Genomic DNA, 18,609 nt, shown 5'->3' with positions numbered 1-18,609 from the left:
CTTGTCTATTCCAATGATCTTCTGGTTGCCTTCTCATCTTCCACCCATCATTAACTTAAGTTCACCTGAAACTCTTTGCCAACATCCTAAATTGCACCAAGTCCTATTCACCCATCACCCATGTACTTGCTGGTTCCCAGATGCCTGCAGATTAAAATGCTCATCCATCTGTTCAAGCTCCTCTATGGCCTTACCCCTCCCAATCCCTGCAATATCCTCCAGCTCTAAAACAGTGAATTCTGGACTTATCCAAGCCATCACCTGCTTCCTTTCCACCACCATTGGTGACCATGCATTCAACTGTCTAGGCCTGGAGCTCTGGAATTCCCAAACTTAACCAGTTTGCCTATTTTGCCTTTTAAATCCTTCTTAAAACCTGACCCTTTGATTACCTGTTCCAGCATCTTGGTCTTTGACTTTGTGTCAATTTTCATCAGAGTATGCTCTTTTGATTGAGTTAAAGGCAAGCTGTATAAATGCAAGCTGTAATTACAAGGACTATTTGGCCTGTGGGTTATTATTAAGCAGGCTTTTTAAAAAATATATTCCTTCACAGGGTATGGGCATCACTGACCGGCTAGGCCAGCATTTACTGCCCATCCTGAATTGCCCACGAGAATGTGATGGCAAGCCGCCTTCATGAACCACTGCAGTCCATGTGGCGTCAGTACACCCACTGTGCTGTTAGCTAGAGTTCCAGGATTTTGAACCAGTAAGCGAAGGAACAACAATATAGTTCCAACTCAGCGTGGTGTATGACTTAGAGGGGAAGTTGCACGTGGCGGTGTTCCCATGCATCTACAGCCTGTCCTTCTAGGTGGTAGAGGTCACGGGTTTGGTAGGTACTGTGCAAGGAACCTTAGTGAATTGCTGCAGTGCATCTTGTAGATGGTACACAATGCTGCCACAGTGCGTCAGTGGTAGAAAGAGTGAATGTTTAAGATGGGGTGCTGATCAAGCAAACTGCTTTGTTCTGGATGGTGTTGAGCATCTCGAGTGTTGTTGGGCTGCAATCATCCAGGCAAGTGGACAGTATTCCATTGCACTCCTGACTTGTATCTTGATGGTAGACAGACTCTGGGGAGTCAGCAGGCGAGTTCTCTCTGCAGAATTCCCAGTCTGACCGGTTCTTGTATCCACAGCATTTATATAGTTGGTCCAGTTTAGTTCCTGGTCAATGGTAACCTTGAGGATATTGATAGTGGGGGATTTATTGAAAGTTGAGGAGAGATGGTTGGATTCTCTCTTTGTTGGTCATTGCCTGGCACTTCCGTATGGCATGAATGTTACTCGCCACTTGTCAGCCCAAGCCTGAATGTTGTCCAGGTCTTGCTGCATGTGGACATGGACTGCTTCAGTATCTGAGGAGTCACAAATGGTGCTGAACATTGTGCAATCATCATTGCATCCCCACTTCTGGCCTTATAATGGAAGGAAGGTCATTGATGAAGCAGCTAAAGACGGTTGGGCCAAGGACATTACCCTGAGGAACTCCTACAGCAATGTCCTGGGGCTGAGAGGATTGACCTCCAAAAACCACAACCATCTTCCTTTGTACTAGGTATGACTCCAACCAGTTGAGAATCCCCACTGAGCTGCAATGCGGTGAGGTGCTGAGTAGACCTGGCAGAACCAAAACTTAGCATCAGTGAGCAGCTTATTACTGAGTAAGTGCCGCTTGATAGCACTATCAATGACATCTTCAATTACTTTGCTGATGATTGAGAGTAGACCAATGGTCAGGTTGGATTTGTCTTGTTTTGTGTGTACAGGGCATACCTGGGCAGTTTTGCATGTTGCCGAGTAGATGCCAGTATTGTAGCTGCACTGGAACAGCTTGTCTAGGGCTGCGCCTAGTTCTGGAGTATATGTCTTCAGTGCTATTGCTAGAATGTTGTAAGGGCCCATAGTCTTTGCAGTATCCAGTACCTTCAGCCAGTTCTTGATATCACATGGAATGAATAGAATTGGCTGAAGACTGGCATCTGTGGTGCTGGGGACCTTAGGAGGAGGCTGAGATGCATCATCCATTTGTGACTGAAGATGGTTGCAAATGCTTTAGCCTTGACTTTTGCACGGACATGCTGGGCTCCCACATCATTGAGGTTGGGGATATTGGTGGGGTCTCTTTCTCCAGTGAGTTGTTTAAGTGTCCACCACCATTCATAACTGGAGGTGGTGGGACTACAGAGCTTAGATCTGATCCATTGGTTGCAAGATCGCTAGCTCTGTCTATCACTTGCTGCTTTTGCTGTGGCAAGTAGACCTGTGTTGTAGCTCCACCAGGCCTGTATCTCACTTTTAGGTATGCCTGGTGCTGCTCCTGGCATGCCCTCTGTATCAAGATAAAAGCAAAATACTGCGAATGCTGGAAATCTGAAATAAAAACAGAATTACCTGGAAAAACTCAGCAGGTCTGGCAGCATCGGCGGAGAAGAAAAGAGTTGACGTTTCGAGTCCTCATGACCCGACAGAACTTGCGTCCGAGTCCAAGAAAGAGTTGAAATATAAGCTGGTTTAAGGTGTCCTCCACCTCTTTGTCTCTCTATCTCTCCGCCCCCCACACACACACCATAAACCAGCTTATATTTCAACTCTTTCTTGGACTCGAACGCAAGTTCTGTCGAAGGGTCATGAGGACTCGAAACGTCAACTCTTTTCTTCTCCGCCGATGCTGCCAGACCTGCTGAGTTTTTCCAGGTAATTCTGTTTTTGTTTCAAAATATTAACTCTGTTTCTCTCTCCACAGATGCTGCCAGACCTGCTCAGTTTTTCCAGCATTTTTTGCTTTGATCCCCTGGCTTGATGATAATGGAACAGTGGGGGGGATATGCCATGAGGTTACATTTATTGTGATTGTATACAATTCTGCTGCTGCTGCTGCTGGTTCAAAGTGCCTCATGAATCCCAGTTTTGATTGCTACTAAATATGACACATTTAGCATGGTGGTAGTGCTACACGACACGATGGAGGGTATCCTCAATGTGAAGACAGGGCTTCATCTCCACAAGGGCTGTGCGGTGGTCATCCCACCAATACTATCATATCCAGGTGCATCTGTAACGGGACAACTAAGTTTTGCCATTTTGTTGACTCCCTCACCACCAGCCACAGACCCAGTCTAGCAGCTATGCCCTTTAGGACTCAGCCAGCGGTGGTGCTCTGAACCAATCTTGATGATGGAAGTGCCCCATCCAGGGTACATTCTGTGCCCTTGCCACCCGCAGTGCTTCTTCCAATTGGTGTTCAACATGGAGCTGTACGGATTCATCAGCTGAGGGACAGCAGGTGGTAATCAGCATGAGATTTCTTTACCTATGTTTGACCTGATGTTAATGGGCATTAAGGGGTCCGGAGTTGATGTGGAGGAATCCCAGGGCAATTCTCTCCCAACTGTATAGCGCTGTGCCACCAGCTCTGGTGGGTCTGTCCTGTCGGTGGGACACAATATACCCTAGGATAGGTCTTTAACTAAAAAAAAGTGTTCAAAGCCAAAAGCAGCTTTCAATATTTTCTCTCATGCCATAAACAAACATCTTGTAGCACTGACTGTGTTTATTCTCCCAGTTTTATGAATTACCTGTGTTTGTTATTACCTCTTTTCTGGAAGTTGGAGTAGTGGGTACAGGTTTAAGCTTTTGCCCAACATCACTCAGGAAACTGGCCCACAGGTCATCCGCTTTCTTCTTTTCCTTCAAATCATCCTCCACTGTTGAGTCAGCAGTTTGGTCACCCTCTCCTTCTCCCACATCAAGCTGCAAACATCGTCCCTCAAGGTTTCTTTTTCTGCCACACAAGAGCTTGCAAGTTAAGATGGGAAATGTGGCTCTCATATACACAAGATCCCCTTTTGGGGCTTCTGTACAAGGTAGGCTGAATTCAATAAAAATCACATCAATAAAGCTTGTACTTTACTTTCCATACTCAGCTTTGTCATGTTGCAGGCATCAGGGTTAAATACAGAGGTTTCAGTGCAAGGAGAAGTGCGGCTCACCAAACAGGGGGTGACAGATTGGGCGCTGCAGTTGCCTTGGTGGACAATACTAACAGAAGGCAGGGGGATGTCACAGCAGGAAATAAAGTCAGCTGGGCTGTAAGATTGAATGGGGTTCAAGGGGATTACTTACTGGATAAGAGCAGGGATTAAAAGAGGATATAGGAGGGAAAGACAGGAAGAGATAGCATGCTTTGCACCAAAGGATAGTCAGTGGGGTAGAGGGAAAAGAAGTGGGGAAGGGACAGGATGAGGTTGTCAGTAACATGCACACAGAAGGAGACATGGATAACATCGAAAATTGGCAGAGAACTACGCATAGCAAGAAAGTTTTCAAGAGTTGAGGCTCGATGATAAGAGATAACCAATGGAGTGGTTTATGAGTAAACCTGGTTTGAGGGTAGCATAATGTGCAGATGTGGTTAATGTCTGAGTGATCAGGCTCTTGATGCAGAGTATGTAAACTCCAACTCAATGGCACTTCACATAATGATAAAATACTCAGACATTTCACAAGAGAAGGTTGAGGAAGTGCAAACACTATGGAGGATTTGGAGAAGAGTTAAGGAAATGATTGAAGATCAGAGAGGTAGATTTTGGAGATGGAGAGGACTACAAGGAAGAGGCTGGCTTGAGAAGAAAATTGGAGAATGATAGCGCATAATGGCATTGCCTCTGGCAGTGATGGAAAGCAAACACACTAAGTCAGAAAGCTCTGAATTTGGTTTCCATTGTGAGACCAGCATCAAAACACCACATGAAGGCCTTGTACACAGTATTATCCTTTAATATAAAATCTATTTACCTGGAGGAGATTCCGTTTCCTGCTTTCTTTAGAGATTTTCTTTTCTGGGGTTGTTCATCTTCATCTAGATTGTCTTCCTTCACAAGCTCATTGACATCATCCTCGCTGTAATCTTCATCTGTTAAAAAAACAAAGAGCCATTGCACTCACTCTTTTTGCAATTACCCATTGTACATCATTAAACCAAAATGGCTACAGGAACATTTGGTTTGGAAAATGTGGCAATACTGTAGGTTGGTACGCTTCTTTCATAGATAGTACAAGCTCTTATTTGGCAAAACAAAGAGGCAGAGATGCAGTTGGGGGGGGGGGGGTGCAATCAGATAGCTGCTTTGTGGGACAGTTCAGAAAAGGGAAAAACAACACATTGTTGTGCTTCTCATTTCTGACCTTGCTTCATCTTCAATGTGCACATTACATGGGTAGAATAGATACCTTTACAAAACTCAGACTGGCGATGTCAGACATGGATCGTGATTCCCTAGGACCTGTACTGTTCTCGGATATACATACCTAATATCAGCACAAGATAGTACAAGCTTCACCACTTACACTGTTCCTGCCCAAGTCAGGAGTGCGATGGAATACTCCCTACTTGCCTGGATGAGTGCAGCTCCAACAGTACTTAGGAAGCCGGACACCGTCCAGGACAAAGCAGTCTGCTTGATTGGCACCCCTTCCACAAACATTCACTCCTCCACCACCGATGAACAGTGGTAGCAGTATCTACTATCTACAAGATGCACTGCAGAATCTCACCGAGGCTCCTTAGGCAGCACCTTCCAAACCCATGACTGCCACCATCTGGAAGGTGATAAATGGGAACACCATCACCTGCAAGTTCCCCTCCAAGCCACTCACCATCCTGACTTGGAAATATAGCGCTGTTCCTTCAATGTCACTGGGTCAAAATCCTGGAACTCCCTCCCTAACAGCACTGTGGGTGTACCTACACTACATGGACTGCAACGGTTCAAGAAGGCAGCTGACCACCACCATCTCAAGGGCAATTAGGGGTGGTCAACAAAGGCTGGCCTAGCTAGCAAAGCCCACATCCCACAAATGAATTTAAAAAAGCAGGTATGAAGCTTTTGCTGCCGGGGTGGATAAGGGCAAAGGCTGCAAGGTGGATGAACAAACTGACCGTGACACCATGATACAGGAAGCTAACCAATTAGGAAAAGTGAAAAAAAAATGTGGTAGTGGTAGGGAACAGTATAGTCAGGGGGTATTGATACTGCTCTCTGCAATTGAGACTGGGCAGATTTTCAATTGCTAGTAGGGTCAGGATTGGGTGCGTGCACAACTTAATATAGTAGGGTCAGGAAGGGGTGTACGCACAATTTAATAATCGCATTTCTGGAAGGCTTCTCTGGATCCCGCCATCTCTGGATGCATCACTATTTTCAAAGGGAAGGCAGGAAGCAGAGGACCCACTGGCCTCCAATTAATGGCCCTGTTAAGTTCCTGGAGGAGCTTGTTAACTGGCCAGGGAGGGAAAGAATGGAATTTCAAATTTGGAAATCCATAAGCCCAAACAGTCTGGTGCATGTTAGCATACAATGATCAGGTTCAATGCAGGGAGAAGTGAAAGTTTTTTATATAAAAAAGTGAGAAGCATCAGACCATGGGGTAACTTCCCTCAGATCATGCCCACTACCTCTCATTTAGCCGTTTGGCCACTTTTGGTTGCAGTTAGGCTGCTGGTCCTGGGAGGTGCTACCTGTTCTCTTCAGCACGGCAGCTGCAGGCTTTTTCATAAGTGCCATTTGTGCTCTGCAGGCAGCTCCCTATGGCTATGCTCAGTGCCACTCATTAGGAGCCAAGCTCACCTCCAGTCCAATTAAACCTTTTACATTTCAAAATAGCATATTGTAAGTGATACAGTTGTGGCATGCTGTCAGGATCCAGGAGTTATCCAGGTCCCAGGCTCCTGACTCCAATTTGAAAAGCAAGCTCAATGTTGCCTGCCTGGTGGCAGAGTCAAGGGCATCCCTCAGGTTTGGAAAAGGATTAGGGTGGGAGGGAGAGGATCTATCTGTTGTGATCCATGTAGGAACCAATGGCAGAAGCAGATGTAAGAATAAAGTTCTGCTGAGTAAGTTTAAGGAGCTAGGACCCAAATTAAAGCTCAGAACCCCACAGCGAATAATTTCTGAATTGTTACCGGAGCCATGTGCATACTTGCACAGGGTTAAAAAAATTAGAAGAGTAAACATATGCTTGAAGAAGGAGTGGTGTGAAAGGCAAGGGTTTTGATTCATGAGGCGCTTAGGGCAAGAGGGAGAGGTTTCTTAGGACAGGCGCCTCTTAATCCAGGCCAGGGTCAGTGTCCTAGTAAATTGAATAATCAGGATGGTAGATAAGGCTTTAAACTAACGAAGCAGTGGTGGATGTGGGGGAGGTGGAATTTGGGAAAGGATAAATTCAAAAACAATAAGAGAAATGTTAAGGCTGCAAAGTGGAATAGCAACTTGGGTAAAAATAAGCAGGAAGGAACAAAGAGCTTAACAAAGGGCATTAATGACTACGGTGACATCAGGAAAATATAGAAGAAAGTTAAAGGCACTATATGTAAAAGCATGATGCATTTGCAACAAAAAGGATGAAATAATAGAACACAGAAATAAGTGGGTTGGATCTAACAGCCATTGCAGCGATGCGGTTAAAGAGTGACCTGTGTCAAGAACAAAATCTTCCGGGATACTTGGAACTCTGGAAGAGATAGGCAAACTAAAAAAGGAATGGGGAGGGGTAGCTCTGATCATAAATGAACAGAATGAAGACAGTAGAGAGAAATCAAGATGTAGAATCAGTATGGGTGGAGGTAGGAACAATGGGTATTTATATAGCACCTTTTTGTGGAAAGAGTCCCATTGCTTGTTATCAAACCAAATTCAACATGGGGCAATATTAAGGCAGATGACAAAATGCTTGGTCAAAGAGGTAGGTTCTAAGGAGCATTGTAAAGGAGGTGAGAGAAGTACAGAGGCCAAGATGTTTAGGGAGGGAATTTCAGAGCATAGGGCCTAGGCAGGTGAAGGCACAGGTAACAATAGTGCAGCAATAGGGGATGCTCAAAAAGCCAGAATTAGAGGGGCACAGATCTCAGAGGCTTGTAAGGCTAGAAGAGATGAGAGATAGGAAAGAGCAAGGCATGAAGGGATGTGAAAACAAGGATCAAAATTTTAAAATTGAGGCAATACTTAACCGGGAGCCAAGGTAGGACAGCGAGCCTGGGGGTGATAGAGATATAATTGCTTTGTGTGACTCTGAGGGGAACTTGCAGGTGATGGTGTTCCCATGCTCCTACTACCCTTAGAGGTGGTAGAAATCTGGCATTTGGAAGGTGTTCTTTAAACAGCCTTGGCAAGTTGCTACAGTGCATTTAGAAGATGGTACAAGTCACAACCAGTCTGCCTGCAGTGGAGGGAAGGAATGTTTAAGATGATGGATGAAGTGCCAAATAAGACTGTTGCTTTGTCCTTGATGGTGTTGAGCTCCTCAAGTATTATTGGAGTTGCACTCATGCAGGCAAGGGAACAGTATTCCATCACACTCTTGATTTGTGCCTTGTAGATAGTGGGCAATCTTTGGGGGATTTAGAAGATGTGTCACTTGCTGCAGAATACCCAGCCTCTGACCTGCTCGTACGTTCAATTTGTATGGCTGGTCCAGTTAAGTTCCTGATCGATTGTGACTCCCAGCTCGTTGATGGTGGGTGATTCAACAATGGCAATGCTATTGAGGTGGTTCGACTCATGCTGGAGATGGTCGTTGTCTGGTACTTAGCAGCCTGTTGAAGGGTCATGAGGACTCGAAACGTCAACTCTTTTCTTCTCTGCCGATGCTGCCAGACCTGCTGAGTTTTTCCAGGTAATTCTGTTTTTGTTTTGGATTTCCAGCATCCGCAGTTTTTTGTTTTTATCACTTAGCAGCCCAAACCTGAATGTTGTCCAGGTCTTGCTTACAGCCACAGACTGCTTTATTAGTTGAGGAATTGCAAATGGACCTGAACACTGTGCAATCAGTGAACTTCCCCACTTCTGACTTAATGGAGCGAAGGCAATTGATAAAGTAGCTGAAGGTGGCTGGGCCAAGCACACTGCCCTGAGGAACTCCACCAGCAAAGACTTGGGGATGTGATGATTGACCTTCAACAATCACACCATCTACTTCTGTGCCAGGTCTGATTCTAATCAGTGCAGAGCTTTTCCACCACCACAATTCCCACTATTTTCACTTTACTACACTTAGTCAAATGCTGTCTTGGCGTCAAAGGCAATCAACTCAACTCACTCCTGGAATTCAGCTCTTCAGTCCATGTTAAGACAAAGGCTGTACAGAGGTCTGGAGCCAAGTGGCCCTGGCAGAACCCAAAGTGAGCATCGATGAGTAGGTTATTTCTGCATAAGTGCCGCTTATAAGAATATATGACTTAGGAGCAGGGGTAGGCCACTCAGCCCTTCAAGCCTGCTCTGCCATTCAATAAGATCATCACTAATCTGATTATGATCTCAACTCCACCTTCCTGCCTGCCCCCGATAACCCTTGACTCCCTTGTCTATCAAAAATCTGTCTAACTCTGCCTTGAATAAATTCAATGACCCTGTCTCCTCTGCTCTCTGGGGAAGAGAATTCCGTACTAACGACGAGAGGAAAAATGTTATTCTCCATCTTAAAAGGGAGACCTCTGATAGCACTGTTGATGACACCTTCTATCATTTTCTGATGATCAAGAGTAAGCTAGTAGGATGGTATTTGGCCAGATTGGATTTGTCCTGCTTTTTGTGGACAGGACACAACCAGGCAATTTTCCACAAGATTGTTATATTGAAGAACCAATGAAGAACAAGCTATTCTAAATCAGACAGTGAAAAAAAGAGAGGGGGTTAATGAATAACCATGTAGTAAAGAAGCATCTGTGGATGAATAATTTTACATTGAATCGGAGAGTGACTTAGTCAAGTCTGAAATGAGGGTTCTAATTCTGAGCGAAGTAAATTACATTGGTAAAAGAGGCGGGATTGCTGAGGTAAATTGTGGAACCAAGTTCAAAGATATGCTGGTGGTTAAGCAATGAGGAATATTTAAAGAAACAATTAATAGTTCATAACAAATGTACATTCCCTTAAGGAATAAAAACCTCACGGGAAAGGTGGCCCAACTGTGGCTACCAAGAAATTAAAGATAGTTTTAAAGGAAGAGACTTGATAGTATTAAAGGAAAAGACTTATAAAGTCAGTCTGAGAATTGGATGGATTTTAGAATTCAGCAAAGAATGACCAATAAGTTGATATAACTAAAGAAAACTGAATATCAGAGTAAACTAGTATAGATATATGAAAAAGAGATTAGAAAAAGTGAGTCTCTTATAGGCAGAGGTTGGTGAAATTATAATGGGGAATAACCCCCCTGAAGCTGACTGCCTACATCCAAGAACTTTAAAGGAAGTGGCTACAGAGATAGGGGCTGCATTAGTTTTGATCTTTCTGAATCCTCTAGATTCTAGAATGGTTCCCACAGATTGGAAGACAACAAACGTAACCTTGCTATTCAAAAAGGGAGGGAGAGAGAAAACAGAACTACAGGCCCATTAGCCTGACATGAGTAGCAAGGAAAATGCTAGAATTTATTATTAGGGATATCATATGAGGACATTTAGAAAATCATATTATGATCAGACAGAATTATGAAAAGAAAATTCTGTTTGACAAATCTGTTACGCCCAGATTTTCCAGTCTCCTGATGGTTGGAGACCAGACATACCCCGAAAGATACGCTATGCGAACCCTTGACATCCCAACACAAGAACTCAGTGGGAATTGTCCTGGAGGTTTCAACTTCCAATGGTCAATTTTCCTGCTCCCTGGGACCCTCCACGAAAATCTCCAACTCTGAGTTAGAGTCGGAGACTGCAGATGGTTCTCACTCAGTTACTTGGATAGTTACCCAGGAAATATTAGATAGAAAAAAACCCAGTCTAACTCCTGGGTAACTATACAAGTGTCACCTCCCTTCCCCAAACTCAGACTCCCCTCTGACCGCACCCTCCACCAACCCTCCAACTCCCTCCCAACCTTCGGACACTCCCCTCTCACCCCCCTCAGCCCTCTGATGCCTGCCTCTTGACCCAACCCAACCAGTTACCACACTACTCACTTACCTCACTCATTCACTAACACACTGAAAAGCTATTTAAATACACCAAAGCTAGTGCCGTAAAAAGGGAAGCATGGTTTGGCTTACACCAACAATCCTGTGCTCTGAAGAAAGACTCCCAGAACAGGTATGCTGCACATTTCTGAAAGCGGCCTGGTTCAGAAGTCTCGGCCAGAAATGCAGAGCTCCATCTTAGTGTAAATAAAAAAGGAGCGGAGTGTCAATCTGATGGTGACTGCCATTGCTCGGAAGATTCAGTCCTTAGAGCTTATTGAGGCTGCGACCAGAAAGGGAGAACTATTGGATGTAGTACACTTGGATTTTTAAAAATCCTTCGGTAAGGTGCCACACAAGAGGCCATTACAAAAAATTAAGGCTTATGGGATTGAGAGCAATATATTGGCATGGATTGCATATTGGTGAACGGACAGAGACCAAAGCATGTGAATAAATGGATAATTTTTGAATTGGCAGCTCTAACTAGTTGGGTACCACAAGGATCGGCTATTTGATAATCACACCTTAATGTAAAAAAGTGTGAGGTCATGCACTTTCTTAAGAAGAAATCAAAAGGCAGACCATTAATTAAACGGAGGGAGACTCCAAAAAAGGTACAGCACAGAGGGATCTCGATGTTCTTGTGCATGAACACACAAAATGTTAGCATGCAGGTACAGCAAGTAATTAAGAAGGCAAATAGAATTTTGACCTGTATTGCCAATGGGGTTGGAGTTTAAAAATAGGGAAGTCTTGTTACAATGTACAAGGTGTTGGTGAGGCCACACCTGGAGTACTGTGTACAGTTTTGGTCCCTGTATTTAAGAAAGGATATACTGGCATTGGAAGCAGTTCAAAAAGAGATTCACTGGGCTGATTCCTGGGTTGAAGAGGTTGACTTATCAAGAATGGCTAAACAGGTTAGGCCCTTATTCATTAGGATTTAGAAGAATAAGGGGTGATTTTATTGAAACGCCTAAAGTTCTGAGAGGGCTTGACAGGGTAAAGGTTGAGAAGGTGTTTCCACTTGTGGGGGAATCTCAAACAAAGGAACATAGTTACAGAATATGGGGACACTCATTTAAAACTGATGTGCGAAGGAATTTCTTCTCTCAGAGTTAGTGAATGTCTGGAATTCTCTACCCGAGAGAGTTATGGAGGCCAGATCACTGAAAGTATTTAAAAAGGTGGCTAGATTTTGGAAATATCCTTGAGTTGAGGGCTATGAGCAGCTGGCACAAAAGAGGAGGTTGAGACCTGGGGCAGATCAGCCATGATCTTATTGAACAGTGGGGCAGGCTTGAGGGGCTGAATGGCCTACACCTGTTCCTATTTATTATGTTCTTATTTACAACTATCTGTATCAATGACTTAGCTGCGTAACAGTGTGTAATGCATCCAAGTTTGTTGATGATACGAAGCTAGGTGGGAGAGGAAGCTGTGAGGAGGATGCAGGCATGTTAAGCAAATGGACAATGATGTCATTGATGGGATACAACATGGAGAAATTATTCACTTTGATAGTTAAATGAAAAAGCATAATATTTAAAATGTGTGAGACTAGGAAACATTGTTATTCAGAGAGGTCTGGCTGTCCTTGTATATATGCTGAGAGGATGTTTCTCCCTGACTAGGGAGTCTAGTGCTCAGGCAGTCTCAGAATAAGGAGTTGACCATTTAAGACAGACAAGGAGAAATTTCTTAGAGCACAGACATAATTCAACCCAATCGGTTTATGCTCCACTCAAGCATCCTCCCATCTTTTCTCCTCTAAATCTACCGTCTTAGCCATTTTTTGTTATTATTCGATAATGGGATGTGGGCGTCACTGGCTAGGCCAGCACTTATTTTAAGAGTCAACCACATTGCTGTGGGTCTGGAGTCACTTGTAGGTCAGAGTAGGTAAGTACAGCAGATTTCCTTCCCTAAAGGACATTAGTGGACCAGTTGGGTTTTTACAACAATCGACAATGGTTTCACGGTCATCGTTAAATTTTAATTCCAGATTTTTATTGGATTCAAATTTCACCATCTGCCTTAGTGGGATTCAAACCCTGGTTCCAGAGCATTATCCTGTAACTCTGGAATAGAGAGGGTGACAATACCACAATGCCACCACCTTCCCCATTCCCTTCTCCCTCATATGCTTGTCTAGCTTTCCTAACTATTTGCCACTGCCTTTGATAGCAAGTCCCACATTCTCACTACTTTTTCAGTAGTGAAGTTACTTCTGAATTCCCTATTCGACTCCTTGGTGACTATCCTATGTTGTTGACCTTAATTATTCTCTTCCCCAAAAGAGGGAGCATTCTCTCTGTATCCACTCAAATCAAAACCTTTCATAATTTTAAAGGTCTCTATTAGATCACCTGTCAATCTTTCTTTTTCAAGAGAAAAAAAAGTGACCAAGCCTGTCAATCCATACAGGTTTAGCATAACTTCCCTACTTTTCAATTCTACCCCCCTCCAGAAATAAAGCCAAAGTTTTGTTTGCTTTTTTTAATAGCCTTAGTAACCTGTGGCACTACTTTTAGTGATTGGTGTATTTGTACTCCGAGATCCCTTTGTTCCTCTATCCCATCTAGATTTGCACCTCCCAAGTAATGGCTGATCTCTTTCTTCCCTCAAAGGGTGTGAACCTTTATAATTTTCTGACCTGGTAGCCAGTAGACACACAGTCATCGATACATATGTAAAAAGCAAGAGGGTAGCCAGGGAAAGGGTAGGCCCACTCAGGGACAACAGGGACAGAGGTGGGAATCTGTGTGTGGAGCCAGAAGAAATGGGAGAAATACTAAATGGGTACTTCTCATCAGTATTCACCAAAGAGAAGGACTTAGCGGTCGATTTGTCTAGGGAAGTGTGTGTAGATAGCCTGTCATGTTGAGATCAAAAAAGGAGGTGTTAGGCGTCTCGAAGAATATTAAGGTGGCTAAGTCCCCAGGGCCAGATGGGATCTACCCCAGAGTACTGAGGGAGGCAAGGGAGGAGATTGCTGGGGCCTTGACAGAAATCTTTTTATCCTCACTGGCTACAGGTGAGGTCCCAGAGGACTGGAGAAAAACAACGGAACAACATTGGCCAAAGAAGGGATAATTCAGGAAATTACAGGCCGGTGAGCCTTACGTCAGTGGTAGGGAAATTATTGGAGAAGATTCTTTGTGTCAGGATTTACTACCATTTGGAAACAAATGGGCATATTAGAGAGAGGCAGCATGGTTTTGTGAAGGGGAGGTCGTGTCTCACTAACTTGATCGAGTTTTGAGGAAGTGACAAAGATGATCGACGGTGGAAGGGCAGTGGATGTTATCTACATGGATTTCAGTAAGGCCTTTGACAAGCTCCCTCATGGCAGACTGGTACAGAAGGTAAAGTTGCACGGGATCAGAGGTGAGTTGGCAAGATGGATACAGAATTGGCTTGAACATCGAAGACAGAGGGTAGCAGTGGAAGGGTGCTTTTCTGAATGAAGAGCTGTGGCTAGTGGTGTTCCGCAGGGATCAGTGCTGGGACCTTTACTGTTTGTAGTATACATAAATGATTTGGAGGAAAATGTAACTGGGCTAATTAGTAAGTTTGCAGACAACACTAAGGTTGGAGGAGTTGCTGATAGTGAAGAGGATTGTCAAAGGACACAACAGGATATAGACGGTTGCAGACTTGGGCGGAGAAATGGCAGATGGAGTTTAATCCGGACAAATGCGAGGTAATGCATTTTGGAAGGTCTAATACAGGTAGGAATTATACAGTAAATGGCAGAACCTTTAAGTGCATCGATGGGCAGAGGGATCTGAGTGTACAGGTCCACAGGTCACAAAGTGGCAACACAAGTGGATAAGGTAGTCAGGAAGGCTTGCCTTCATTGGCAGGGGTATTGAGTATAAAAGCTGGGAAGTCATGCTGCAGCTGTATAGAATCTTGGTTAGGCCACACTTGGAATATTGCGTGCAACTCTGGTTGCTACATTACCAGAAGGACATGGAGTCATTGGAGAGGGTGCAGAGGAGGTTTACCAGGATGCTGCCTGGTCTGGAGGTTATTAGCTAGGAGGAGAGGTTGAGGAAACTCGGACTGTTCTCACTAGAGCGATGGAGATTGAGGGGCAACTTGATAGAAGTTTACAAAATTATGAGTGGCATGGACAGAGTAGATAGTCAGAAGCTTTTTCCCAGGGTGGAAGAGTCAGTTACTAGGGGACAAAGATTTAAGGTGAGAGGAGAAAACTTTTGAGGAGATGTGCGGGGCAAGTTTTTTTTACGCAGAGGGTAGTGAGTGTCTAGAATTTGCTGCCAGAGGTGGTGGTGGAAGCAGGTATGATAGTGGTGTTTAAGAGGCAGCTTGACAAATACATGAATAGGATGGGAATAGAGGGATATGGACCCCAGAAGTGCAAAATGTTTTAGTTGACAGGCAATATGATCCACGTAGGCTTGGAGGGCCAAAAGACCTGTTCCTGTGCTGTATAGACCTCAAAGGTCTGAGAGATATTGAGGAGCAAACATGTAGGCAGTTTCTAAGAAATAATGAAGAGAAGGTGAATTATGGGCTAAGTTTTATGGAATGAAGCTGGGTAGATGGAAGGGGCATCAGTGGGAAAGTATTTCAGTGGCAGTGATCATAATTCAGATAGATTTAGAGAGGTTATGGAAAAGAATAAAGGTAGACCAAGGGTAAATGTTTTAACTTGGGGAGGGTAAATTTTACTGAGGTCTGATTTGGGAGAAGTAGATTGGAAACAATTAATTGAAGGTCAGTCAGTGTAACAGCAATGGGAAGGAGGAGATAAAGAAAAAAGAAAAAGGGCTGGGCTTCCAAATCTAGAACACCCCCAACCCTGATGTCAAAGAGCATCCAGATAAGGCAAAAAAGTTTATGTCAGATGTCAAAAGCTCAATAATGCAGAAATCCTTTGGCAGTATAGAAAGCTCAGGGGTGAACTTAAAAAGGTCATTAAGAAAGCATACAGAGAGTATAAAAATATTGACATGTAAAAGGAAAACTCAAAGATGTTTCCTAAATACATAAAAAGCAAGAGGATAACTAGGGAGACAGTTGACCCAATAAGAGACCAACAAGCTGTGTGTGGGCATGGTTTTAATAACTACTTTGAGCCTGTTTTCACAAAAGAGGGGAACGATATAAACATTGTGCCCAAGGACAGTGGCATTGTGGTAAGGTTACTGGATAAGTAATCCAGAGGTCCAGGCTAATGCTCTGGGGACCTGGCTTCAAATCTCATCTGCTGGTTGGATTTAAATTCAATTAATAAATTCAACAAATTAACCAAAACAAATCTTGAATGAAAGCTAGTCTCAGGAACAGTGACCATGAAACCATCCATAGGCGTAAAAAGCCATTTGGTTCACTAATGTCCTTTAGGGAAGGAAATCTGCCATTCCTACATGGTCTGGCCTACATGTGGTTCCAGACCCATGTCACTGTCGTTGACTCAACTGCCCTCAAAGAACAATTAAGGATGGGCAACAAATTGTGGCCTTGTCATTGATGTACACATTCCATGAAAGAATAAGTGGGAAAAAAATCAAGAACAGTCAGCATATGTTTAAGTAAGTAATGTCTGACTAGCCAGATTCAATTTTGAGGGGTTAACAAGGAGGGTCAATGAGGGCAATATGTTTGATGTCATTTGTGGAGATCTTAGCAAGCTTTTGACAAGGTCCCACTTGGCAGACTGGTCAGAAAATTAAAAGCTCATAGGATCCAAGAGAAAGTGGCAAGTTGGATCCAAAATTAGCTTAATTGCAGGAAGCAAAGGGTAATGATTGAAAGATGTTTTGTGACTGGAAGGATGTTTGCAGTGGAGTTCCAAAGGGCCCCTTGCTGTTCGTGGTATATATGAATCATTTAGACTTAAATGTAAGTGGCAAAATTAAGAACTTTGTAGTTGTTACAAAAATTTTGCCATATGGTTGTCAGTGAAGAAGAAAGCTGTAGACTGCAGGAAGATATCACTGGACCGATCAAATGGGCAGAGTAGTGACAAATGGAATTCAATCCAAAGAAATGTCAGGTAATGCATGTGGGGAGGGTAAAGAAGGCAAGGCAATACACAATATATAAAAGGATTCTGAAAAATGTAGAGGAACATGGGACCTTGCAGTACATGTACACAGGTCCCTGAAGGTAGCAGGACAGGTAGATAAGGTGGTCAAGAAACTATATGGGATACTTCCCTTTATTGGCTGAGGCTTAGAGTTTGAGAGTGGAAAGTTATGTTAGTTATATAAACACAAAAATGCAGCTAGAGTGGTGTGTATAGTTGTCACCATATTTCACAAAGGATGTAATTACACTCAAGAGAGTACTGAGGAGATTTATAAGAATGTTGCCAGAAATTATGCATTATAGCTATGAGAGAAGATTGAATAAGTTGGGGCTGTTTCCTTTGGAACAGAAACAACTGAGGAGTGATATAATTGAGGTGTATAAAAATGAGTAGGATCATGAAAAGCATCAACTTCTATTGGCACAGAATTCAATAACCAGAGTGAATAGTTTTAAAACAATCGTCAGGGAGCAACTTTTTTCCACCCAGAGCGTGGTGGGGGTCTGGAGCTTTCACTGCTTGAAGGAGTGGTAAAGGCAGAAACCATTTAAGAAACGCTCGGATATGCACTTGCAGTGCTGTAACTTACAGGGCTGGGGACCAAGAACGGAAAAAGTGGGGATTAGGCTGGAAACCCCTCTTTCCACTGGCACAGACACGAATGGCCACTTTCTGTACCAAAATTTTTGTGTCAATGATCTATCTCGTAGTTCCAGAACATCCAGTAATACTGTCAGAAGTTCAAAAAGGAGTGGCTCTTCAGCAATCAGCGGCAATTCAAAAACATCAACCACCAAATTAAATTTTCGAAAAACAGCAAAAGTTAGCACTTAAGTGAGGTGGTTTGAACCTTGTATCAATGCCAGTGTTATTTGTGTGGGGCTGGCTTCACCCTCAGAGCTCTCGAATTGCAGGCAACCACAGAGCGACCACCCTGGGAATGTGAGCAAAGACCCACAACCCCGGCCTCCGCATGCTGACATTTACCTGAAGGCTCATAATCCGCGTCCTCCTCTGACGAGTAATTCTCCAACTCGGAATCCGACATACTTCCTCCTGGGAGCAGGTTCCCGGAGCCCGGACTCCAGCTGCACTCGAGTCCCCAGCAAAGCGCGGAGTCCGAGCAGCCGGACGGTGGCCCGCTGCGGACACGCGGCCTCCAATCACCGCTTCACCGAAACACATTCAACACAACTTTCCAGCGTCGTTCAAAATTCCCAGCACATCACCAGCTTCAAAGAAACAGGCCCGCACCATCTCATGACGTCGATTGGTACGAGTAACATCAAATTACTGCGAGAAATTTTAAAATGGAATCCGTACCGAATCAGCCGACTGTAAATTCAAAGCTATATTTAACTACAGAAATCTCTCATGAATCAAACTTGATTCTCTCAAGCGCCCTATTGTGACATCACACAATTCTACAATCCCATTGGTTGAAGTACACGCCAATTAAGATGACGCAGAAACTGAAGCTGGAGTGCCCGCCTTCACCCGGCGTTGATTCGCTGTTGCTGCAGCGCGTGGTCATGTTTTCCTCTCTTTTATTGGTCGTTTTGGATGACGTGAGAGGAGTCTCT

General features: G+C 43.9%; 1 protein-coding gene across 1 annotated transcript in view; it reads right to left on the bottom strand.

The window, feature by feature from the left end:
* Nucleotides 1-18,401, bottom strand: part of cfdp1 (craniofacial development protein 1) — a 205,033-nt gene extending 186,632 nt beyond the window's left edge. The window contains exons 1-3 of the mRNA XM_041192551.1: nt 18,014-18,401; nt 4,801-4,918; nt 3,598-3,787 (exon numbers count right to left, since the gene is read on the bottom strand). Coding sequence (XP_041048485.1) covers nt 3,598-3,787; nt 4,801-4,918; nt 18,014-18,074 — 369 coding nt within the window. The 5' untranslated portion in view covers nt 18,075-18,401. The remainder of the gene's footprint in view (nt 1-3,597; nt 3,788-4,800; nt 4,919-18,013) is intronic.
* Between the last annotated feature and the right edge of the window lie 208 nt (nt 18,402-18,609).

This window comes from Carcharodon carcharias, chromosome 7 (genome assembly GCF_017639515.1).
Source record: "Carcharodon carcharias isolate sCarCar2 chromosome 7, sCarCar2.pri, whole genome shotgun sequence".
NCBI lineage: Eukaryota > Metazoa > Chordata > Chondrichthyes > Lamniformes > Lamnidae > Carcharodon > Carcharodon carcharias.
Note: the sequence above shows the minus strand (reverse complement) of the source record. Positions and strands in the feature narration are given on the sequence as shown.